General features: G+C 52.5%; 2 protein-coding genes and 1 non-coding gene across 4 annotated transcripts in view; all 3 read right to left on the reverse strand.

Moving 5' to 3' along the window:
- Positions 1 to 11,805, reverse strand: part of IGDCC3 (immunoglobulin superfamily DCC subclass member 3) — a 42,227-nt gene extending 30,422 nt beyond the window's left edge. For both annotated transcript variants that reach the window (XM_070468640.1, XM_070468639.1), the window contains exons 1-2: positions 11,495 to 11,805; positions 8,589 to 8,894 (exon numbers count right to left, since the gene is read on the reverse strand). In XM_070468640.1, the coding sequence (XP_070324741.1) occupies positions 8,589 to 8,894; positions 11,495 to 11,585 (397 nt within the window). In that variant the 5' untranslated portion in view covers positions 11,586 to 11,805. The remainder of the gene's footprint in view (positions 1 to 8,588; positions 8,895 to 11,494) is intronic.
- Positions 11,806 to 14,879: 3,074 nt separating this feature from the next.
- The window catches only part of IGDCC4 (immunoglobulin superfamily DCC subclass member 4), a 39,068-nt gene continuing 28,378 nt past the window's right edge, over positions 14,880 to 25,569 (reverse strand). The window contains exons 13-20 of the mRNA XM_020870823.2: positions 24,590 to 24,773; positions 23,746 to 23,873; positions 21,820 to 21,990; positions 21,446 to 21,583; positions 19,983 to 20,088; positions 19,203 to 19,431; positions 18,315 to 18,476; positions 14,880 to 17,789 (exon numbers count right to left, since the gene is read on the reverse strand). Coding sequence (XP_020726482.2) covers positions 17,376 to 17,789; positions 18,315 to 18,476; positions 19,203 to 19,431; positions 19,983 to 20,088; positions 21,446 to 21,583; positions 21,820 to 21,990; positions 23,746 to 23,873; positions 24,590 to 24,773 — 1,532 coding nt within the window. The 3' untranslated portion in view covers positions 14,880 to 17,375. The remainder of the gene's footprint in view (positions 17,790 to 18,314; positions 18,477 to 19,202; positions 19,432 to 19,982; positions 20,089 to 21,445; positions 21,584 to 21,819; positions 21,991 to 23,745; positions 23,874 to 24,589; positions 24,774 to 25,569) is intronic.
- Positions 20,691 to 20,797, reverse strand: LOC139035824 (U6 spliceosomal RNA). Its single transcript, XR_011488528.1, has one exon. It is a non-coding gene; the product is annotated as a U6 spliceosomal RNA (small nuclear RNA).

Here is a 25,569-nt window from a genome sequence, read left to right on the forward strand (position 1 = left end):
CCAGAAAGTCCAGTTCCTGCCCATTATCACTGCTTGCATCTGCACTGCAACCCAACACCAGCATTCCAGAGAACAGCCTGGGGCTGCCCCCACCACCCACCGTGGTCAGTGTCCGGGCTCAGAGACAGGGCCCAAGCAGGGGCCAGTGTTCTCAGATTCCTCTCCCGGGGAAGGTGTGCCCCAAGGAGACTCTGACTTGCTGGGGAGGCCACGAATGCCTTCCTTTGGGGTCCTCTTTGCACCTCATCCTGTCTGACTCCCCTCTTCCCATCTCTTTGTGCCGAGGCCTGAGTTCACCTACTTTTGCAGCGGTGTCTCCCTCCAAGCACAGCAGCAGAGGGTGGACACAGGAATTGCTACAACTGGAGGAAACACAGAACAATAAAGAGAGCTGGAGACAGGAAGAAGGGAAGGCAGGAGAAACCAGGAGGCAGGAGGAATGCTAAAGAGAAAGACCCTGAACGTGGCCTCACAGGAGGGCAGAGGTGGGGGGCAGAGTGTGTGTAGGGGGTGTCAAAGACTGAGGAGCCTCCAGGCTAAGATCCAGGGAAGAGATGGAGAGGGTGGGCTGGGAGTCCTCTGCATCGAATTGTCCTCCCTCTGCCTGAATCAGGTGGTCAGCTGGCCTGGATTAAGCCCACACTTCCATCCCCTCCGTCCGCCTGTGGTCTGGGGTCTGGCCCGGCACTCCTTGCTTGCCCTTCTTCAGGTCCTTGCTGGGCCCCTGTCTTTGCCCTTCCATAGGTCACATCATCACCTGTAACTAACCTATGGCTCCCTAAGATCTCTGGCCCTAGCCTTGTTGCATCACATCAGAGAACGCTCTCTCCTCTGCTCCTCCCTTACCTTGGAGGGCAGTCAGAAAGGGTCAGCCTTTCTTGAAACAGGGTGAACAAAGCTGGGGGCAGGGGAAGCAAGCTCAGACATCAAAGAATGGTCCTTTGGTGGGAGTGGGGGTGGGGGGAGGTGGGCATACAAGCAGCCCAGGCCAGCAGGCTCGGATTGCAGCCAGATTGCTGGCACTCGCCTAATAAATAAGAAAACTACGGCCTGGATTCCCAGAGTTACTATGGCCGGGCCCCCATGCCCATCGTGTAAGCCCCACCTTCTGCCAGTGACCTAACGCTAGCTTTCCCTCCTTCCTCACTTCAGCTACAGGACCTAATAAAATGATCCACCACCCACTCTTGCCCTGCACCAGTTCTGTCTATTCTAGATCTCTAGCCTGGTCACACTGCTCAGGGAGGGGGGATTCCCACAGGAGAGTCCTTTGAAAGCTGGACCCTCATCCTGAGCCCCTTGCATCTTCTTCGCCAAGCACCTGCATGCTCAGGTGCCCACAGAGGCCCACGTGCCAATACACACACACATCACTGGTCTGGTAAAGAACCTGCCTGCCAATGTAGAAGACGCAGGTTCGGTCCCTGGGTTGGGAACATCCCCTGGAGAAGGAAATGGCAACCCACTCCAGTATTCTTGCCCTGAAAATCCCATGGACAAGGAGCCTGGCGAGCTACAGTCCGTGGGGTCACAAAGAGTCGGACACGACTGAAGTGACTTAGCACTAGCACCAGTCTCGGCATTTCTTGTTGCAGCCAGGCCAGGGCCAGAGATCTCAGGGAGCCATAGGTTGGTTACACAGGCAGACATTTTTGGAACCACTCGGTCCAGTTTAAACAAAGACAGCAGTGAGCTGTTTGGTTTTCCATCCTGGGTGCCCTTCTGTTCCATTCTACTTTTTTTTGAAGGCTGTGTTGAACAGCCTTCAAGCTGCTGTGAAAAGTCTCTTACACACACACACACACACACACACACACACATACACACACACACGCCTGCAGGGACTCTGGAGAGGAGAGGGGAAGGCAATACAAGAAGGCCAGAAGTGAAAAAGTCCTTTCTCCCAGGGGGTGGGGAGGGAATGGGGGGCTAAGAGGGGCTGGGGGCCTGTTTCATCTGCAGGCTGCAAATGCCTCCGCTATTCACCGGCGCGCATTCCCAGCCAAGGCGCCGGGCCATGGACAATGCCGGGAACGGGAACAGAGAAGATCTGCACATTGTGTTCAAGGGGCCAGCTGGCTGCCTGCGACAGCGCAGCCAAGGTGTGGGAACCAGAAGCTCTCAACTTCCACACTCATGTCCTGCGGGTGGGGTGAGGGGCGGCCCTCCCACTACAGCTGAGGCCAGCAGGCCTGGGGACGCAGTCTTTATCCAGCCAGGGAATACAGGCCAAGGCAGGAGACTGCAACGCCCGGGCATGAGGGCTCCCGAGCAATGCGGCTTCTGATTCGCATGCCATCTGCCGAGGAAGGGAGTCTCAGCTCCTCCAGAGAAAAAAACGCAGTCACAGCCACCCCAAGATTTTGCCCCTAGTGTGTTATAGTCCCCATTCACCAGCTTCTGTTCCTTTGAGCTATGCTATCAATTACGAGGTAAGGAGAAACAGAGAAAGTCAAAGAGAAGCAAAGAGAGACTGAGCTTTGCAGCTACAAGGCCACATGTTCATTTAGTTTTGTCGGGCTCCACGGGCGGAGGACGTGAGAAATAGAAAAGAGAGAGAAGCACTTTAGGAGCTTAAAATCGAGTTAAGGAAACAGATGGAATACCCAGCCGCAGAACAGTTACTCAACGATGCAGGCAGCCCCCACTGAGAAGAAGGCTGAGCCTGGATGCCGCAGACCACCAGTGCTCCCTGCCTTAGGAGGGTGAGGAAGAGATTACTGTGAATTAAGTGGTCTCTGGGGAGGGATCGGGTAAGGGACGAGCAGGGGCAAGAAGAGACTGGGAAAAGGCTCAGAGAGACAGGCACTCGCAAGGACTAACTGGATGGAAATGAAGCCTTGATATTGTAGCACAGAGATGAATGTTGGTCCAACGACTCAATATTACAATCAGAGAAAACAAAGTCCAGAGGGGGTGACTGACTTGCCCAGAGTTACAGGACTCTGGGGTCCAGGCAAGGGCCTTTCCACCACACCTCACAGCTTCTCAAGAGCATCAGAAGAGGTCAGGCTGTGGAGTACTGATTTCCACCTACCTCTGTGCCCTGGCGTACTCATGGGTGACCTGCCTGGTGTGAGAGTAGGCCTTGACGTGGCCATCACTCATCATACTGGTGACACCTCAGCAGCAGCACCTGCTTTCTGCTCTAACAGGTAGGCAGACGCATGTGAGGGGCAGAGGGGAGATTTCCTCAGGGTTACTTTGGAGAGAGTCCCCTGGACAGCAAGGTGATCCAACCAGTCCATCCTAAAGGAAATCAGTCCTGAATATTCATTGGAAGGATTGATGCTGAAGCTGAAACTCCAATATTTTGGCCACCTGATGCGAAGAGCTGACTCATTAGAAAAGACCCTGATGCTGGGAAAGATTGAAGGCAGGAGGAGAAGGGGACAACAGAGGACAAGACAGCTGGATGGTATCACCGACTCGATGGACAAGCTCTGGGAGATGGTGAAGGTCAGGGAAGCCTGGCGTGCTGCAGTTCATGGGGTCACAAAGAATCGGACACAACTGAGTGACTGAACAACATCCACTTTGGCTGAGCTGCCCCTCAAAGAGGAGAGAAAGGCTTGGGTTCCACACACCAGGCCGCCAGGGTCAGAGCCAGTGTGCCAGGAACCACTCCCCTGCACAACCCACTGCCCTACACTGAGGCACCGCCGGGGTCCCCTAATATCCTGAGCCCACCACACAAGCTGTGCCACTCAGCAGCTCCAGCCCATAGTTTTCCCAACCTGCCCACCCAGACCTGGCTCCACAGATCTGCGCCGAGACCCTGCCCCCACATCCACACAGGCATGGATCTTGCTGCTGGAAGGGATTTCAGAGTAGCTGGCGAAACTGCCCTTGCTCAGACAGCTTGAGAATGGTTCAGACTTCAGGAGAGGGTGCCTGAGGGCCTTAAGGTGGAGACAGCGGGGGACTAGACCTGGACTTCCCTCCCTCTCACCACACCCCACTGCCTCTTACCAGGAGTCCAGGCTCACCAGGGACCCTCCTGGAACCCATACCTAAAGAAGCTTAGAACTTCACATGTGTCACCTTTGTTGTCACCCCAGAATAATAATAGTATCTAAGGAACATTCTCTGTGTGCCCTTGCACTGTGCTAAGTTCTTTACACGTATTGTCATGCGGGATCCTCCGAGCGGTCCTCCTTGCTAAGTATTATTTCCTCCAGTTTAAAGATGAGGAAACTGAGACTCAGGGATTCTGGTGACTTACCCAAGTCCATCCAGCTGAGGGTCTGTTTCCCTCCACAGCCTACGCTCATAACCATCATTGGGCACCCCAGTCAGGATGGCTCCGGGCTGCGGGGGAGGCAATCCTGGCACTTTGAGAATCTTACCTGCATTGGAACAGGCTTGTCTTCATCCTAAATCAGTGCTCAATACCTATCACTAGGGGCTTCCCAGGTGACTCAGAGTAAAGAATATGCCTGCCAATGCAGGAGATGTGGGTTTGATCCCTGGGTCAGGAAGATCCCCTAGAGAGGGAAACGGCAACCCACTCCAGTATTCTCGCCTGGAGAATCCCATGGACAGAGGAGCCTGGAGGGCTACAGTCCATGGGGTTGCAAACAGTCGGACACAGCTTAGCGACTAAACAACAGCAACAGCAAACCTAATACTAACAATAATACTTAATGAGCATTTCTAGAGGCCAAGCCCTTGGCCAGATACTTTCCATCCATCATCTCACTTAATTCTCCAACAGCCCTGACAGGATGATGGGATTACGCTTTTTCTTCTTCTTTCCAAATGAAGGCACAGACTCATTTGACTCAAGAGAGTTAAGTAACTGGCGCTAAGGACATGGCATCTGTGAGTGGCAGAGTTGGGGTTCAAACCTACCCAGATGTGACCCTGAAGCCCATGTTCTCCAGACTTCACTGTACTGCCCACAGACGCCCCTACACTAGCAACTATGATGTGGGAGGGGGCTCTCCTCTCACACCTGTCGACCAGCACTGTTGGCATCACCAGGGATCTCGTTAGACCTGCAGAACCCCCAGGCCTTGGCCTAGACCTTCTAATTCAAAATCTGAATTTTATCAAGATCTCCAGGTAAATTCACAGCAAAGTCTGACAAATTGTGTTCCAGATCATCTACCTCTTTATGCCATCTCCCAAAAGGCTGGAGACCAGGAACTGAGGCCAGAAAGTGAGCGGCAGGAACTAAGAGAATCTGCCTTAAGTGGGATGGGGGTGGAGGGGAGCTGGGGTGTCTCCCCCGACTTATCTCCCCTCCTTGTAGAGAGCCCATCCCTCTTTGGAGTCATCCAGGCACACAGATCTCAACAGGTGTGAGTCACTGCCTATTCCCACTGGATCAGGTGTCCCACATGCCCTTCCTGGAGCCTCTCCAGGGGGATGGTAGAGAGTCTCACAAGGCAGCCAAGCTTTAGAAGATTCCGAGAGGCTTGGGAGAATCCCCAGACCCTCCCAGGAAGGGGTTAAAACAGAACACATTGCACTCCAGCTCTGAAGTGAGAGATTCACTCCCTGAGAGATTTCCCTGGAGTACTCCCTAACTGAATCCCAGTGCGGGAGAAAGCTGGGGGTTGGGAGTGGATTCAGGAGTCTGCTTTTGCTGGCAAAGTCACTGGGAATGAAAGTTGCTCGGTCGTGTCTAACTCTTTGTGACCCCATGGACTGTATAGTCCATGGAATTCTCTAGAACAGAATACTGGAGTGGGTGGCCGGAAAGGATCCCCCTTCTCCGGGGGATCTTCCCAGGGGGATCGAACCCAGGTCTCCCGCATTGCAGCCAGATTCTTTAGCAGCTGAGCCATAAAACTGGAATCGCCTTTAAAAGAAGCAAAGAGGACTGACTCCATTACTGAGTACCAACTCTGTGTCAGGCAAAGCGTGGAGTGTTAGTCCTTACCACCATCCCACAAAGTAGGATTATATGTACATTTCACAGGTGAGGACACTGGGCCATGGAGAGATTAACTTGTCCAGGATCTCTTCCGTCACAAGTGTTGCAATTTTCAGCCCCCAAACTATAAACACATGGAAGAGCAAGGCAGAGAAACCAGACATGCTGGAAGCATGACTATTCCTAGGACCCTAAGCCACTCCATCCCAGACAGGAGACATTTGCTACTGAACCCCCCAAGGAATGGGCCTGGACTCCAGTCCATCACAGTCAGGCCATCTTTCAATGACAGCATCCAGGCCCACTTGGATGGAGGAGGGGGCATTCCCAGCCATCGGCCCCACACCGATCTGCCTCCCTGGCTACACTGGGTGGATTGTGTGTCTGTGAGGGGTGCTGAGCGTCCTCCAGCACTGTCAGCCCCCGTGGAGCAGGCAGGAGAAGCAGGGGCTCTAGAGGGCACCTCACACCTTTTCAGAAGGCCTCCTCCCATGTCATATGACATCTGCCCGGCCCGCAGGCACATGGGCACAGCGTTGTTACCAAAGGAGAGAAGCCAGGCAGCTAATCAGCTTTGCAGGTTTCTAAAACCTCACAGGGACATGAGCCTGTGATGTGAGGAAAGGGGATCCAACCGTCTAAGCCTTCCCCGAGGGGCCATAAGCCTTGCTGGGGAGAGAGCCTGTATCAGACTGCCAGGGTTTGGAGGCAAACCCCCAGCTGTCCCCAGGACCCCAGAGGCTTAACCAAGCCGACCGCACCCACTGGGCCTCCCCGCAGCCAGAGCCCACAGTTCAACTGCTTATACTGTTAGGAGTTTAAGGAGGCTGAACATCTTAAAGGTATTACCATTTATAGAAAAAGCACATTTACAATTAGCTCTATATAAACACCTGGGGATTTATCTCCCAGAAGTCTAGGCTGGTGATGCAGGAGCCATCAAACCCTCAGAGTTGACACAGGCCAGGGCAAGCTCCCTGAGAAGTCTCTTCTCTCCTGTCCGACAAGATTCCTTGGGTCCCCACTCTCTGTCCCCACTTTTCCTCCTCACACCCAGCCATGTGCTCAGAGGGCGCACCAGCCTTCCCCTACCCTGCCAGGAGGGCCGGAGGACAGGGGTTGCTGAGCCAGAAGTGATTCTGTCTCAAGGTCCAGGGCTGCTTCCCAGAGAGCTCCATATGGGGGCCTAGAGGAGCCTTCCTTAGAACAAAGGGGCATCTTAAATCCAACGAGGGGCCTCTTGCCTCAGAACAATTCATCACCCCCCAGTCGTTCAGAGCAACTGTGCAAACGCCCTCGGAGCCAGGAAGAAATTGGTCAGTGATCAGACGGGGAAGAGGCAGCGTGCCACAAGGGTTAAGTGGGAGGGTGCAGGATTCAGAATCCCTAAACTGCAGTCCTGGCTTCTCTGCTCACCTCTGAGTCTCAGTGTTCCCATCTGTAAAACGAGGATGATGACTGCCTATCTTCCAGTGTGATCACGATGACTAAATAAGATAATTCATATAAAGCACCTGGGCAGGGTGCCCAGTATGCAGCAAGTGTTTAATAAGCATTAGTTTGAATGATTACCAACCAAAATTAAAGCAGCCTTTTTAAGGGACACCACCTCAAGACACCACCCACAAGTACAGAGATTATGGGATGCGGAACATTTTCCACTTGGCAAAACTTTTACTCTTTCTCAAAAACAGTGGTTCTTGGGACTTCCCTGACAGTCCTGTGGTTAGGACTCCCTGCTTCTAATGCAGGAGACTTAGATTTGATCCCTGGTCAGGGAACTAAGATTCCACATGTTGTGCAACATAGCCAAAAAAAAAAAAAAAAGAAAGAACAAGAAGTCTGTGAGCAGACTTCCCACCCTCATAGTTTGCCGCCTTCCCAAGATACATAATTTTGGTTTATGTGATAATACCTATGAGTGTACACAGATTAAACAGCAACAGCAGACTTCTGGTAGGACAGAGCAGGAGAGCACGAACATCATTTCATCACCACAATGACTGATGGTCCATCAGCTAAGCACAGTTCTAGAGATGTGCTTCTCTCCCAATCAAAAAAGCATACCAAGGATCAAGTCATCACAATGTATGCTTTAAATATCTTCTAATTTTATTATCAGTTACACCTCAGTAAAGCTGAAATTTTTTTTTTAAGTACACCAGCAGGAAGGTGAGTGAGAGGAATGTCATTACTGTGTTAACCCTGAAATTATTCTATCATATTTTTTGTAAAGCAAATTGCTGAAGCTTCAGAATGTTATCACTGGTACAGTGAGGTTTATTCTACCCTAAAGGTTTGAAAGTCAGCACGTAATTAAAAACTGCATGTCATCAAAATTACCCTTCAAAATCCTCTTAAATCACCCCCAAAGTTTATCTTTAAACACAAAAATCATACTCAAAAGACTGGGATGCTCATAATATACAGGCATATGGAAGCTAAGACACACCGAACCAAGAGCTGAATAAAGCTGGCTTTCTCCCTCCCTCTTCTTACAACAGTGTTTGGCTACATTCTTGTCAAATTGCATTCCAATCAGTTAAATGTGTAAATGATATAATTCCACCACTGCAAATTCCTGCTATGCTCCTCTCAACTGACCCATGCTGAGACATTAGTTCTCCAGAAGCTACATAAGATGGAACTGCTCCCTTTATCCCTCCATGACCTGGAAAAAAAAAAAGTAAGGGCACCCACTTACTTGCAGCCTGGATTCGAGCCTTCCGACTGACCACCAGCCCAAAGCGGTTCTGGGCCACGCACTCATAGTCCCCCTCATCTGAAGGGCCGCCTCCTCCATCCAGCAGGAAGTGGCGGATCATCAAGGACCCATTAGCCAGCACAGTGGAGTGGGTACTGTCCGCCAGCTCCACCCCATTCTTCCTCCAGGTGATTCGCACTGGAGGGGTCCCCTCCACCTTGCAGCCCAGCATCACGGGCTGCCCAGGGACTGCAACGTCATCGCTCGGCTCCACGGCAAATGCCAGTTCAGCAGAGTGGCCAAGACCTGCATCAGGAGGCAGAGAGAGAGTAAAAGGAGAAGTTAGTGTGGGATGAACTTGAAAACACAGGGCTTCCAAGTTCTCTGGATCTGAGTGTCCCATCCCCATCATCCTGTGGTATTAATTGGAATCTCTATTAATATATAGAAATTTCTGCATTATGAAGGGTCATCTCATTCAATACACACTTAATCAACAGACCGTCTCAGAGAGATGGATAGTATTTCTACCACCTTTCTTTTATTTGTATGTTTTAAAAAATATTTATTTAATTGGCTGCATTGCAGCACGCAAGATCTTCATTGTGGTGCATGGACTTTTTAATAGTGGCACGAGGTCTTTATTCATATCTTTTACAGCAAAGGAAACTGAAGCCCAGAGATGTTAAGCAACTTGTCCGAGACCTCAGAGTTAATAGTTACAAATCTGGGACCTAAAAGCAAGACTGATTCCAGCATAGCTGCTGCCACTTCTGTGGCCACCTGGTTAAACACTGAAGCCTCACAGGCTCTCAGAGTGTGACCTCAGGTAAAGTATTCAATCCGCCCTGGCTTCTCCATCCTCGTTTGTTTAATTAAGCAACCACAATATGGCTTGTGTTGTTCGTGCATGCTGAGTCACTTCAGTCATTCAGTCACTTCAGTCCAACTCTTCCCAACCCCACGACCTGTGGCCTGCCAGGTTCCTCTGTCCATGGAATTCTCCAAGCAAGAATACTGGAGACGGTTGCCGTGCCCTCCTCTAGGGGACCTTCCCAACCTGGGATCAAACCCACGTCTCTTATGTCTCCTGCATTGGCAGGTGGGTTCTTTACCACTGAGCCACCAGGGAAGCCCTATGTTAAATATGACCCACAGATGTAAAGGCACTATGAAAAGTTAAAATTTCTAAACAAATATAAAGTGAGATCGTAATAAATCGGTGCTTCTTTTTGCTGACAACACCATCTGAACAGGGAGAAGGGTGTGTGGGTCCAGGACTGGGTACAGGCTAGGTTAAGGTCCAGCTCCACGGCCCCACCCCTAGGATGCTCTGGGGTTTGGCAGTTTCGTTTGTTTTGCCTATGTCATAATGAGGATGAGGGATACCAAACATTACTCAGATTTCTCAAAATTCAGAAAGAAGGAGGCTCCTAGAACCTTTCTCCCAGCAACCTCTTCACTCCTGCAGAAGAGAACGGAACTGGAAAAGGGAAAGACGAGGGGGGAAGAAGAGAAAGGAGAAGACGAGGGTGATCAGGGAATCAGAAGTGGGAGAGGAGGGACGAGAGCTCCAGTCCCAGGCATGATGCCAAGTCTCCCTTCTCCAGCGAGCAACTTACTAGACCAGTTATAACTTCAATCCTAGAGAAATGAACCCACCTGGGCTGAGAAGGCAGCCACAGAACCCTCCACTTTCCCGGCAACTAGTGATACGGGAGCGGGCCCCTCCCTTCACAGTCCAGCGCCCTCCCTGGCTGCGGGGAGAAGGGGCAGTGAGGGGGAGAAAGGAGGAGGAGGAGCGCTGCGGTTAGGGGCGTTTCCCCCACCCTCAGGGACACGTAATTCGTACTTTAAGATATTTGAGGGTCACGCCCCTTCAGATCCCTACCCATCCTTCCCTAGACTTGGGTTTCAGCTGCCTCGGCTCCGCACCCCAAACCCGGTATTTTAATAGCAACTGGGGGATGGATAAACTTTCTACTAGATACGCTTGCGACATCCTGCTTCTCCGGAGCTAAGAGGGGAGAGAATACTGTCCAGAGCAGCATCTGCTGAGAACTTGGGGTGGGAGAAGAAGCGACTAGATTTTCACCTCTCTCGCATGAAGTGGGCCCCTTACAGTCCCTGAGGGAACAGGGTGGTGGTGACAGAGCTCCGGGCAGCAAAGCCGGCAGACCCCGAGCTCTGCGTGTGCACCCTCCGGGCAGGGCGGGCACGTGAGCATCCCCGCCGCTCTCTCGCCCTCGGTCGGCTTCTCTTTCCTTTCCTCAGCTCGCAGGGAGCCTCCCCCTCCCCACGCGCGGCCAGCCGGAGACCTCCCTCTTCCTCGATCGCTCCCTCGCACTCCGCGTCCCAGTCCCTCTCCATATCCACGATGCGCTCTCCTCACCCGTCGCAGCCCGCTCAGTCCCGGACTCCGCCCCCGGGATCGGCGATCTCCGGGGTCGGCGGTCTCCTAACCTCGGCCACCGCGGGCCACTCTGTGCCCACCCTCGGGCTCCGCGCTCCCCAACTCGCCCCTCGGACGGGACTCAGCCCTGCGGTCTCCCAAGGCTCGCTCCCCCTCTCCCCGACTCCAGCCTGCCCGCTGGTCTCCTGCTTTGCCGCGCTCCTTCCTCTTGGCCTGGGCTCGGACACTACTGATTCTCGGAGCCGCAGCGGACTGAATGCGGGTCCCTCTCCTGGGGGCTCCATCCTCAGCATCTTCTGGCTCCGCGTTCCCGGCAGCCGGGCCTCCGTGCCCCGTCCCCCGGCTCCGCCCCGTCCCGCTCGTCTCCCCTTCTTGGGCAAGTCCCTCCAGCCCGCGGTCCGCCGGCAGGTCCGCCCCTCGCGCCCGCTGACTCCCTTCTCGCCGTTCCCGGGGCTCGGTCCCCAGCAGCCGCACCGCGGGCGCCCTAGCTCACCGTCGCTTGGCGCAGGCAACAGTAGCAACGGCAGCAGCGGCAGCAGGAGCCGGGGGCGGCGGCGCGGGGGCGCGGCGCGCGAGGCAGCCATGGGGCTCGCGGTCCGCTCGGATCGGCGACGCGCGGCTCTGGGGCCTCTCGCGGCTCACAGTGTCCCGCGGGGCCGGCGCCGGGGCCGGGGCCGGGGCTCCGGCCGGGGCCGAGCCCGGGCGGCTGGGGGCTGGGGCCACATGCCTGCCTAGGAGCGCCGGGGGCGCAGGGCGAGCGCGGCCGCTTGCGCCATCTTGCACCCACCCGGGCGATCTGTCAGCCTCGCCCGGGGTGCGCGCTCCGCACTCGCACCACCCGCCCCGCCCTCCTCCCGCCGCCCGCCGCCCCTCTTCCTTCCCCTCCCGGTCCCCTCCCCCAGCCCCCTCTCCCCGGAGGCCGGGTCTGGGGAACAAAAGAGCCGGCGAGCGCTTTAAGCGGCCGGACATTCCCGGCTGCGCGGCGGACGCGCCCCCTGCGCTTTGAACTGGGGCCGGAGCGGCGGGCGCCATCCAGAGCTGCAGCCCCGGACCCCTCCCCACGGGCCAGCTCCGGACTTGGGGGGCTGGGGGAGTGGAAACCCAGTGGACTGCGGAGTAGGTCCGGGTTGCGGAGAAACACGCAAAGCTGTGGGATCCTCTCCTACCTACTCTTTCTGCTGCGTCCTCCTGCACCGTGCCCAAGTCTGTATTGTCGACATAATTCCCTAAAAGCTGCACAAAGTTGTCAAAGATTCGGTTTTCCATGGGTGCCTAGTTCTTTCACCCAAAGGTTAGGACGTTTAGCTGCAAGGTTGGCCTCTTTAGACCGAAGAGTTCTGGCGCTTGGGTGGACAGGAGGGAGGAAGGGTAGGAAGGCGGCTTCGTCCAGGGCCCTGAGAGAGCAGACCTAACAGGACAATGAGAACGCTAAAGTAAACCGGATTCTGGCCCCACTTCTCCCTGCTGTTTAGTTCAGCAAACCCAGGCAGTCACTCTCAGAGCTCATCTGAAAGATAAAGATGTCCCATCTTCCCTGCTCACTTTCAAGGAAATGTAAAGGATACAGGTCATGACAAATGACCTGATAACTGGAATAGCACACTGGAAGTTAAAAATTCCCAATAACACTTCTATGCCACAAAGACTCAATGTTTCATGTCAGAACGTAAAAGGAGACATCAGTCTCAGGTAAGGATTGTTATGGGAGATAGGCATGCCTCTTAGGAGATACAGCCCCACGCTAGCCTGCAGAGGTCATCAGTCTTGGCCCTCGCTATTAAATGATCTTCTGTTGAGTTCAGCATGATGTGCTAGTCCATCAAAATTACTGAGCCTCTACTAAGTTCGAGGAGCAGGAGGTTTAAAGAGAGCAGTCTCTGCCTCACTCAGCTATTGGCATTGAATTGGTCAGGAAGAAGAGTAAATTACGTCTCTCTTTTGATACCAACTCTGGAATTGCGGAGCAGAAGTGTTAACATATATAAAACTAACTGATGCAGATAGGTTAAAAAAGGCCTCCAGAAATCAGGTAAGTTTACTAGTGATGGGGTTTGTGCAGCCCAGGGACTCTGTAGTAGCAACTGGAAGATGAACAGGACTTGAGACATATGAGCAAGCAGTAGGAAGCAATGGAGAAATTCAGGGTCAGGGAACACACCGAAGTCCCAAGCCAATTTCCTTACAAGGAAGCGCAGGAAGCATGAGCCTCTACTGGCCATAGGAAAGGGAGGGGTGGGGGCCCTCCCTGGGCCGAAAGGCCTGGAACTCCCTCCTGCAGGGTCTGAATTCTCAACAACCCCTTCTTGGCTTGTCCTAGACTCAGGAGAGGTCAAATTGGTGTCCTGAGTTGCTGTCATTTTAAATTCATTTTGACAAGTGTTTAATTCTTCTTTATCACAACGCTTGGTCTGAGAGTGATATGCAAATAATGGCTATTCTCCTGCATGCAAAATGTGCAGTATCTCCCCCTACAATGTGTCAATTAACTCAGGGCTGGCTCACCAGCCACTTTGGGGGTGGTCCTGGGCAGGAAGCCCACTGGTTCTTGGTTCCCAGCAGTAGAAAAACACCCGTGGTCTAGGCACTATAAAGATCCTAGCAGAGCAGTTGCCAACTGTAATCCTGAGATGTGTGTGAGATGTAAGCGTGGAGTCTGGTGTATGACTGCTGTGCCTAGGTTTGAGTTAACAGACACCAGCATGATTGTGAAGGTGAGGGTGCCATGCGTGGGTCTCTGAGCTCATAGGCACTGTGCCCATATGTGTGAATGGGCGTCACGGGCAATTTTGGAAGCCAGATTTATACAGATTTGTCGAACCCTATCTCTGGAGTTTGGTGGTTCACTCCTCCCTTGCATCCGACAAAGTTAAAAAAATGTGTGTCCGGATGAAAAGAGATCCCTGAAGAGCCTAAAAGAATGACATCAAAGAAAGCATCTTTCCTAAGTTTAGGTGTTTTTTTCTAAGTACCTGTTGAGGGAGGGAGCGGTTCAGCTCCTTTTTTGAGGTGGGGAGAGGAGTTCCTATCCTAGGAGTCTGAGTAACCTATTTTTTTACTTTATTGAAATATAGTTGATATACAATATTATATGTTACAAGTGTAGAATACAGTGATTCATAATTTTTAAAGCTTATACTCCATTTATAGTTATAAAATTTTGGCTCTATTCCCTGTGTTTCACAACATATCCGTGGAGCTTATTTTATACATAGTAGTATGGACCTACCCCTCTCTTGCTCCTTCCCCTCTCCCCACGGTAACCACTAATTTGTTTTCTATATCACTGAGTCTGTTTCTTTTTTTTTTTTATATTCACTAGTTTGTTGTATTTTTTAGATTCCACATAGAAGTAATATTATATAGTATTTGTCTTTAACTTATTTCACTTAGCATGATACCCTCCAAATCCATCCATGTTGTTTCAAATGGCAAAACTTCATTCTCTTTTGTGGCTGAGTAGTATTCCATTGCTTAACCATACCACATTGTCTTTCTCCACTCATCTCTTGATGAACATTTAGGATGCTTCCATATTTTGGCAATTGTAAATAATGCTGCTATGAACACTGACATGCACGTATCTTCTCAAATTAGTGTTTTTGTTTTGTTATATACCCAGCAGTGGAAATGCTGGGTCATATGGTGGTTCCATTTTTAGTGTTTTGAGAAACCTCCTTACTGTTTTCCACAGTGACTGCACCAATTTACATTCCCATCAACAGTGTACAAAGGTTCCCTCTTCTTTACAGAAAGTCCAGTTCTTTCTTATAACCACCTGCTCTTCTGCTCAAAACTCAACATTTCCCATCCTGGTAAGAAATACATTCTTTAGGGCAGAAAGGCTGAAGAAGTTCTAGTCACTTGGTTCCACAAACAAGAACATTTTTGGAAAATAGTTTATTAATTCATTACAGGGACACATATATGATCAATGCATTGGCTTAACACTAAAGAATATGATAATTGTAAGGAGAAAAAATGCTGGAAAAATAATTAAATAATACAGCAAAACTACAGACAAATAAATGAGCAGGTACTGATTATACTTGTCATGCATCAAGAAAAGGTTTTTAAATGAGACTCAAAAACCATAAGGCATCCATGGTAGGTGACAAAAGGATTAATACCCTGTAAAAGGCCAATGGACTCTTTTCTAATAAAAATACTGCTACAAAGACACAAACCTAACACTTCCAAATTACCCAGAGCCCAAATCATATATAATGCTAGTGAGTAATGGCCACGTTCTTATCAACTGTGAGTTATAGGCAGATACCAGATTTATTACTTATTTGCTTTTGAGAAACAATTTTCCACCCAACCTAATGGGTTATAAATTGTCTCATTTGCAGCTATTTAATTTAAACCAGAACCTCAGTGCCTGTTAAACAAGAACATGAAAAATGACTATGTGGTGTAACGCTAAGAGCCTACTGTTAAAACAGCCATTTAATTCAGGACAGTTTTTTTTTTTTCTTCCTTTAGGAAAAAAAGAAAAAACCCAGCAAAATAAAATGAGGCTTTTGACCTTCAGAGCAGTGATGAAACATATACAGTAGTGTTAGCCACAGCAATGCTGAATGCTACAGAAATAGTACAAATGACAGTTCTGTCCTTAACGAGATACAAAACCAACATTAATAATCTTTAGTGTTATCATAGGCTGCCTGAAGGGGGAGGAGGAGGAAATGTAGGTGCGGATGTCAAACCTGAGTGACACACGCGTGTAATAAACACAGATGCTGAAAGGGTCTGAGGAAGCTGCAACTCCACTGAGAGACATTTCACCATTAAAAAAAAAAAGGAAAGATAGACTGGTTATTTCTAATTTGGCTCAGAAGCCAGAGTTAACCCTTGATGTGCTTGCTGCTCAGTGAAAAAAGATGAATTCAGGGAGAAGAGACCAAGTACTAAATGCTCCTATGAGAGGCTGAGGTGCAAAATCAAATAAATGAAACAAGTCAGGCTTGTCCCTGTGTGTGTGTGGGGGGGGGTCAACAAAAAATGACTTCAGGATTGAATTTAAAGAAAGAGCAAAATGAGATGAGCCCGTCAGTCACCCTTGTCCTGTGCGAAAACCCTACTTCCAACACCCTAGAGGATGAGATCCCTCCCAGCCCCACCCATCAGTTTCTGGTCAAGGGGCAGAGAGTGGGAAGGGAAGGGGCTCCCCGGCCCCTAATTCTCACCCCCTTCTACCTTTCAAGCTCCAGCTGGGAAGGAAGGTGCCTCAAACGCCTCTGCCCAGCAAACCAGACTTACCGCATGGAAAGGAGGGAATAATTGTATCCCTGTCTCAAAACCCCCAAGTCTGACTTGCATTCATCCTCTCTAAGGAGAACCCTCCAGTCTCAATCCCAGGGAGAAAGATGCAAGGGAAGCTGAAAGGTCTTCTCCAAACCTGCACTGGGGGTGTGCAGTCTGCCTGGGGAGGAGGATGGGGTCTCCAGAGGCACAGAGAAGCAGGGGCAGGAGGGCGATGGCTGAAGTGGACGGCGGACACAGGAGTCCCATCACGGCCTCAAACAGACATGAGGTAGTCATGTTGTGAGGGAAGGATGCTGAGACTGAACCCAGGCAGGAGAACCACATGACAGTGTGGGAGAGGCGAGAGCAGGACAGCAGAGACAGACAGGAGCCACGGAGAGGAAAGGACCGAGTCCCAGGACAGAGGAGAAGGGCGCTGAGGTCGGAAGAACAGGGGGACAGGACGAGACACGAGAGGACTGAGCAGGGAGGAACGAAGGGAGAGCGAGAGAAAGCAGATTTGCAAAACCAGGCACTTCCCCAGTTACAAAATCAGGTGCAGACTTGCTCTGAGGGGAGCTGGACTCACCCTCTCAATCTGGGCCCGGGGCACACGGCAGATAGGAGGTGATGCCACTAAAGTGTCAGGCATTCAGAGCCTACTTGCACTCAGCCCAGCCCAACCGGAAAGTGGGCCGGGGCTGTCTTTGTCAGACAAGGCATTGGAGACACTCTCAGAGTGTGTAATAAAAGGCTGGGTGACAGAGTAGGGGCCCGCAGGGCTGGGGACGGGCCACTCTGGGGCAGTGTCCTGACCTGGAGGATCAATTAGGCCATAGTGACCACTGCCTGGCCCAGAGCTTCCCAGCTCACCAACCAGCACACACACATGTGCTTCACACATGTGCATATCACATGTAACTGTGTGTCACGTGTCTCACATATCACATGTGTCACAGAGTATGGGGGGAGTGAATAATCCAATCCTTCCTCTCCCCAAGCCAAAGCACCCCAGGAGGCTCCAAGTGGCTTGATGACTTGCGGGCAGAGACGCCTACATGTGTAGCCACACATGTCATGTCACATGATCCAAACCAGCCTGTCCCAAACTGTGCCCTCTAGGGGAGCTAAGTAGAGGAGGAGGGGACTGGGGCTTTGGGCAGGCTTGGACTGGCTCCTGGAGGGCAGGGGGCCTTTGGCTGGCAGTTGTTCCCAGGGGCCTCCTCCAGAGCCTCCCTGGACTGGAGGTCTGAGTAGGGGCAAGAATCGCTGGCTGCCTCTGGCAGGCAGGTGAGTCTGTCTGGCCCAGGGGCTGCTTGCTCACACCCTCCTGGCTCCCTGTCCAGCCAGTCTTCCCCTTGATCGAGATCCACAACACTCGAAGTGAGGTCAGGAGCCTCTGAAGGCAGGGAATCCTCAGGTTCCAGGTCTTGGAGGTGGAGGTCAGGGGTCCCATTGGATGCACTAAAGTCAGAGTGGACAATGACTTCGGCCTCCACCTGGTTCCTGCAGGCTGAGGGAGGCTTCTTCCTCCCGTTGCCCTGGTCAGAGCAGAGAACACAGAAACCATCACTGAGAGTGACCATCAGAAGAATGACTATCATTCTCGGGATGGAGTGAGGCTGACCCCCAGCCTAGAGCCCATTATATATTATGCGGGAGTTGGTAAAGGAAGCACAGTGACTGTCCTCCTGGAGATGATGGTCAGATCCATGGGAAGGCAGGGGAACAACTACGATTTGCCCTTGTCACAGAATTTCAGAAATACCAGACACAGGCAGGGCTCAGTGAACACGAAGAAGGGCTGAATGCAGTCAGACTGGTGCACCCTCAGATCCATGGGAATTTAGCCATGGCCCACTTATGCCTAGCTCGAGGAGGGACTGTCTTCTCAAACACTGGCCTGCGCTCCACCTATTCACCTTTAGAGGCTCCTGGAGTCTCCAGGCTCGACTTTTACCCCCAGGGACGTTACCACCAGGGGTCTCCAGAGGATTCACTACTTGCTTTTAACAAGCACGGGACCCTTCTCTCCTTCCCTCCCCGTTTCTTCCCAGGACACTGACCTTTATGGCCTCGTACACCAGAGCCTGCAGCAGCAGTGTCTGCCCAGTTCCAGCAGGGGGCAGCAGGGCCCGGGTCAGAGAGGGCATGGGGCCTGCCTGGGGCAGCTCACAGCCTGCCCAGGAGCCTGCCCAGCTGGGCCCACCGGGCTGAGCCCAGGAGATCTGCACAGGGAAAGAAGCAGGAGCTGAGGCCTTGGCTGGGGATATACGCAGGAAACGGCTGGAGGCCCTCCACAGACTCTCGGCCCCCTTTCTACCTCTCTCCCCAAGGCAGTGGGGACAGGCACAGAATCTGAGAGTCTGGGGGTGAATCTGAGGATAGAAATTTGCTCCTGCAGAACAGCCCAGGAGTTTCTGAACCAGGCAAGTTCTCCTTCGCCACAGAGGCAGGGAGAGGGTGAGAAAGGACTCAGCGGTTCAAGCTGGCTGGTCAGAGAATTCAGGATGAGCCACGGCTGCCAGGATGGACAGGACCTGCCCTGTGTGGATGCACCTTATCTGGATCCCGGTCCTACCTGGCCACAGCCAACCTGACCAGCCTCCTTCCCCCACGCTGGGGAGTACTGAGTCTTAGAGCTCTCCCCAGCTCCCAGGATGAGGCGCGTTCTGGCCACCTTGAGTCACCCGCCAACAGCCCCTCGGGGGCTCTCCCCTCCTTCCTGAGAACCAGGCTGACCTATTCTGCCAGAGATGGAGGCCCATCTGCTTCCCTGCCTTGCCAACCCTTTCAAAGAGGAGGGAGAGCCTTCTCTTCCGCAGCTGGTCCAGGGAGGGGAGGGGGGAGCGCTCCTCTCGCAGGGTCACACAGCGTGCTCTCGCGCCCCCTAGTGTCCGATTTGGGAATGAACCGCAGTGTGGGGCTCGGACCTCCCCCGGCTCCGGGCTCACCTTTCTCTTGGAGTGGCCCCGGCCAGCAGAAGCCCCGCCACCCATAAGGCTGTGCACTTCAGCCCTGTCCTCGATGTCGGAGGGCGGTGGGGACCAGTCCTGAGGACGAGGATGCACAAGGGACTCCAGTTCATGTACAGCTGGGGGGCTGGGGGGTGCCAGGCGGGCTCGGGAGTACAGTGCCGGGTTCCCAGCAGTGGCTGAGGAGGACAGGCCCGGGAGGGCTTCTCTGGAAGGGAAGATGGGGAACAGACACAGTGGTCAAAGAGAGGGGCAGGGGTGGGATTGGGATTAGTCCAGCCTATGCCCCTAGGCAGGTTCCTACCCATCTCTGAGACTTAATTTCACTGTCTGTGCAATGGTTAAGAAAGTCTGTGACTGTTCACAACAGCTGTGACACTGCCCTGAGATCCTTCCTCCCGGGGCTCTGGGCATCTGGAGATTTGGGGGCCCTCTTTGCAAGAGGCTGGCAGCTACCAAGGAAGTCCATGATGTCACAAAGAGTTAGACAAGACCGAGCAACTGAGTAACCGCCACCAAGGAAGCAGGAGACAGGCAGCTAGGTTATGCCAGCCCTTACTGAGGGGTACGCTGGGGGCTTCCCTAAACCCACTCCACTCCCCGCTCTCACGAGGACCTCACCCCAACCCATTCATCCCAGACAACTTTCATGGGGCCCCCAGGAGGGGCTGGAGCAAGTCACGGCCACTTTCCCCGCTCTCTTCCCTGCAGCCCTTCTGGAAGTTGCTCCTCTCTGGTCAGAATGGCCCTCCCACCCACCTGTGGGGGCTGCGGCGCAGGCCAGCACACACGCAGGCCAGGAGGCAGAGGAGGCCCAGGCAGACGCCCACGATGATGCCCGTGACCGAGTGCACGTCCAGAGAGTCTGGCAGGGGAGAGGGAGGGAACAGAACAGATCAAGGACAGGAGAAAACCCGAGGTTCATAGACCAGGACATCCTGGGGCTTCCTCCAGAGGCCGCTGGCCTGAATCTCTTCCTCTGGGCACGTGAAATCTCTGATGCAAGGATCAGAGGGCCCCACAGATTCACAGGGACCATCACTACCTCTCTCTCCAACTGTCCGCCCCACTGGACATCCGGAAGCTGAAGTTCCTCCCCATCAACCTGGCCTTTCAGTGAAACACGCCTCTTGCCTGCCTAACAGGGCTGATTTCACAGGAGTGCAGTGCATGCAGTGGCCCGTGGCCTGTGCTGTCACCACCTTGAAATTTTTGCTCATTTTTTAAAAAATGTATTTATGTGGCTATGCTAGGTCTTAGTTGGGGCACACAGGATATTTTCTTCTTTTGTGGCTGCTGTGTAGCATGTGGGATCTTAGTTCCCTGACCAGGGATCTAACTTGCCCCCTCCAGTGGGAGTGTGGAGTCTTTTTTTTTTTCTCACTTATTTTTACTAGTTGGAGGCTAATTACTTTACAATACTGTAGTGGTTTTTGTCATACATTGACATGAATCAGCCATGGATTTAAAAATATGGAACGCTTCATGAATTTGCGTGTCATCCTTGCGCAGGGGCCATGCTAATCTTCTCTGTATCGTTCCAATTTTAGTATATGTGCTGCCGAAGCGAGCACGGGAGTGTGGAGTCTTAGCCACTAGACTGCCAGGGAAGTCTGTCTTCTTCATTTTTCAATAAGGGGTCCCACATTTTCCTTTCACACGGGGCCCTGCAAATTACGGTATAGACAGTCTCATGGCCTGAGACCTCCACTGTATAAAGCTCATCACCTCTTCAAGCCAGTTCTCCAGTGAAAGTAAGCTCCCAGAGAAACCAAGCCGGTCTCCCACAAATCTGACCTTTCGACTGAATTACCACTGAACCTCACCCATTTCCCCTTCAAATTTATCCTCTCCACACCAGGCTTCCCTGGTAGCTCAGACAGTAAAGAGTCTGTCTGCAATGCAGAAGTACTGGGTTTGATCCCTGGGTCAAGAAGATCCCCTGGAGAAGGGAATGGCTACCCACTCCAGTATTCTTGCCTGGAGAATTCCATGGACAGAGGAACCTATAGTCCATGACGTCACAAAAAGTCAGACATGAGTGAGCAATTGAGACTTTCACTTTCACACCTAATAAAGAGGGCAGCTGTCCAACAACATGTGCCTGAAGGCAAGGCCTCGGAGGAGATGACTTCAGGATTAGAAGTCAGCTCTGGGGGCCTCTGGGGAGCTTGGGCTGCCCCAGGATGGAGCCCACCCCTTCCTCCCTTTCCAACTCTTACCTGAGAGCTTCTCCTGGAGAGTAATGACATCCTGCAGGCCAGAGAAGGGCCCAGGCCCCACCTCTGTGCGTGCCCCCATCTTGAAGAAGTACCTAGTGTCGCTCTCGAGGCCGTGGACCTCAGCACTGAAGATGTTTCCTGGGGGGCAGGGGAGCCAGGGAGAGCAGGGTTGGTGAACTGGGTGGGGGTAGCCTGCAGGGCTGGGCTGGCAAGTGGCCCTGGGAAAACCTGCTGCTCCCACCCAGGCAGCAGCTTCTGCCTGCTTCTCCTAGAACAAACCTCCGTGGCCGTCTCAGTACTCACCCAGCCACTGAGGAGGCCGGAAAGGGGTGGGGGGAAACGCTTGCTCAGAGGTCCTGGGTGAGGGCACTCACCTTCCGTGGTGAGCAGGGTCCACTGGTGCTCGGGCTGGGTGTGGTTGTTGCTGTAGAGAATCAGATACTCCACTATCTCCCCGTTGGGCTCCGTGGGGGGGCACCAGTGCAGCCGGACGGTGGACGGTGTCAGGGGGCTCAGGCGCAGGTCGGATGGGGGTGTCGAGGGCCCTGGGTGTCAGAGGAGGAGATGGGGAGAGGCAGGGTCACTGACAGCTCCAGCTGTGGGCGCAGCTGGGAGCCAGGGCATGAAGGCATGGCCTCCTTGCTTCCGCCTTTACTGGAACAAACCACAAAGCACGAAGCAAAATGAGGTCGGGTCTCTCACCCGGGAATTTCCGGAAAACAGTTAGGGAGGGGGGCTTTGCCACCATTCCTACCCTCTTAGAAACCCTTTTCCACTCTTTGGAGCAGAGCTCCTCAAATCTCCACACCCAAATGCTTCCAAGGGCTGAGGATGGTTGTCTGGTCCTCAGGGGACCTGGGGGCAGAGCGCAAAAGTTTTTGGAAGGCTTACATGTCATTTAAAGTCATCTCTTCCATGGTAACATTTAATATCTAAGTAGTGTTTGAAATGAGTTTTTATTTAAAGTTCCTAACTCCCCTCGCCACCCCAAATCTTCAAGTAAAATATGCTGACGCCCTATATAGCCTCCATCTACACCTGCTCGGGCCCAGGACCTTAGAGTCACAGGAATCCCCGGGCGAGGAGGACCGCCTTGAAAGGCTTTGTGTTTTGTTTTCAGAGAAGTTGACGGGGGCAGGAGGGGGGCAGGAGTAAATGAGGAAGGGAGGGGAGAAAGGAGGGACAAAAGGTGACTAGTGAGTGGGGAAACAACAGAAATTTGGGGGCTCAGGTCTTCAAGGCCCAACAGAGGGTGAGATGGGGACCCAGGACAATAAGGCGTAAAGAAGCCACAGCACCATGGGCAGTCAGAGCCCTCACTGGCCCGAGGAGACTCCCCACTTCTCAGGCTCTAGCCTCCGCATCTGTGAAAGGAGAAAATACTCCCCCCTCTGAAATCAGGTCAGTTGAGCTGGGGATTCCGTGTCAGAGAGTCTCCCTTGAGAAAACACTGAGTCTCCCTAACCTCCATGCGCGAGACCAGGATAAACGGAGCTCCTGGGCCTCCACGGTGGCTCAGAGAGTCAAGAGACTGCCTGCAGTACAGAGGATCCGGGTCCGATCTCTGGATCGGGAAGATCCCTCGGAGAAGGAAATGGCAACCCACTCCAATATTCTTGCCTGGAGAATTCCCTGGCCAGGCTCCTCTGTCCATGGAGAGCAAAGAGTTGGACATGGCTCAGTGACTAACTACACCGCTTGAGCTGAGGTCATGAGTGTGTGAGAAACAATTTGTAAGCATTTTTTTTTAAAGTGCATTCATGAGGGTGGATGGCCCTCACCACCGCCCCGCACAAACCGTACACACGTCTTCTTATTTCAGATCAGGAACAAAGGTCTACTGATAGAAAGGGGAACTGTCTCAGGGTCAGCAGAACCTAAGAGGCTGTGCTGTGAGGACAAAGAACCACTTGTCTCCAGATGCGTTTCCAGAGGGTTCCAGAGTCACGGTCCCATCTTCCCTTCTTACAGATGAGGACACAGAAGCCCTGCTGGGGAAGGGGCCTGCCTAGTCTCCCTGGGTGTCAGGGGCACGGCGGGGACCCAAATGCAGAGTCCGGGACGCCTGCCTCCAGAATCGGCCCTCTTCCCAGCTCAGTGAGGTCTTGGCACAGCCTCTTAAAAGAAACCCCTCCTCTAAATCTTATGTGATCATGCCTGTGAGTAAATGGTTAAGACCAGCACTGGACTGCCAGCATAAATGCAAAGCGACTGACAGGAACCTACGGGGTTCGGAGGGGCATTTCAGCAGAGGGCTGCTGGGGCAAGGAGTTCGGTCAAGGGGCTGAGGGGCCACTCACGGTCAGGCAGGGTGGAGCGCTCCACCACGGAGCCGAAAGGCCCGTCCATGTCCACACCATGAGACTGTACCGCAAACTCGTATTTGGTGAATGGCTTCAGCCCGCCAATGAGGATGTCTTCTCCAGAGCTGCCGAGGTAAGAAATGCAACTAGGACTCTCGGGCCCCTTCAAGTCTCCTCCCCCAACCCAGCCCCAACCCCTGCCTTGGGCAGGGAATCTGCTCCCTGACAATGGGGCCTCTAACACCATCCAGAGGACCTGCAGAGAGATGTGGATGGATGGATGTGTATATGAAATTCCATGTCCAGTCCCCAAGCCAGGCCCCCTCTTCCAAGAAATATTCCCGGGTTAATCCATGTCACTCTCCACCCAAAGAACCCTCTCTGATGCTTCTTTTTCTTGACTTAAAGGAAAAGATGCATAACTTTTCCTTGATGCATAATTTTCCTTTAGCTGCAACTGTATTAATATATATCTATTGCTTTTTATGCTTTGTCTTGTCTGCCAAACCAACAGAGACCAACAGGTCTCTGACTACCCATCCAACAAGGGGGGCCTCTCAGGACAGCAGCTGGGCTGTCTCTTCCCCATCACCTGAGAGTTAAGAAATAGGTCTGTCCTGCATGATGTCTCCCTGGGTTGAGCAGAAGGCCCTCTGGTGAGGGGACAGGACTGGATGGGCTCTCCTTTCCCATCTGTCACCATCAGGTCATCAGACTCTCAATGTGCCCCCCGTTTAACACATGAGTCATGAAATGCCCCTGACCCCTCCGGCCCCTCTCTTCATCACCACCTGCTGCCTTTTTCCCTTCCACTCCGCCCCTGCACAGCCCCGCGTCCCACCTGGTGTAATAGGTGACCAGGGAGGCGTTCCTGAGCCCCCATGGGCTGAAGCGCACAGTGTAGTTGACAATCTTGACTGTGGTGAAGTCCGGCTTTTTCCACCGAAGCCAAATGGAGGTAGAGCTGTTTGATTCCGCATGGACATGGGCAGGGGGCAAGGGTGGCCCCCTCTGGATGGGCAGGTCTGGAGGGTGAAAGTTAGAGTGTGGGAAGGGAGTGAGGTTACTCATCCGGAAAAACGTACCGTGGTTTGCAGTTCCCAAGGCCCTTCCTTTTACCCTTCTCCTCTGATCCTGTGAGTTGGGAATAATGCTTCATTTCCACTTCACTGATGAGGAAACTGAGGCCCCCAAGGATTTAAGTGATTTTGGCCAAGGGCATACAGAGAGCAGACTATGGAACACTAGTATGTAAGAGTGTAAGAGAGGGAGACAGCAAGCCATGGTAATTATGAGCATAGATTCCGGAGCCAGGCTGTCCTGATTCAAATTCCAACTCTGCCAGGTACTAGCTGTGTGACTATGGAGAAGTTAATTAACCTCTCTGTGTTTCCATTCCCTATTCCGTCAGTGGGGCTAATAATAGTACCTACATTTCATAGGGTGGTTATGAGGATTAAATTAGTTAATATTTGTAAAGTATATAGAAGTGTTACGGAGTAAATGTTTGTGTCCCCCCACAAAGTTCCTATGTTGAAATCTGAACATATGGTGGAGTCCTGTCTGTTTATAACAACCTGTCTATAACAACCATAGACTGGGTGGTAAACAACAGAAATTTCAGAGTCTGAGATCAAGTTTTGGTGAAGGTCCTCTACTGGGTTATAGACTATCAACTTTTCATTGTGTCTTCAGGGCAGAAAAGGGATGCAAGCTCTTTTGTGTGACTCTTAAAACAGTACAAATCCCATTCATGAGGGTTCCACCCTCATGACATCATCTAATCCTAATTACCTCCTAATACATCACACTGGAGGGTAG

The sequence above is a fragment of the Odocoileus virginianus genome, chromosome 6 (assembly GCF_023699985.2).
Source record: "Odocoileus virginianus isolate 20LAN1187 ecotype Illinois chromosome 6, Ovbor_1.2, whole genome shotgun sequence".
Taxonomy (NCBI): domain Eukaryota; kingdom Metazoa; phylum Chordata; class Mammalia; order Artiodactyla; family Cervidae; genus Odocoileus; species Odocoileus virginianus.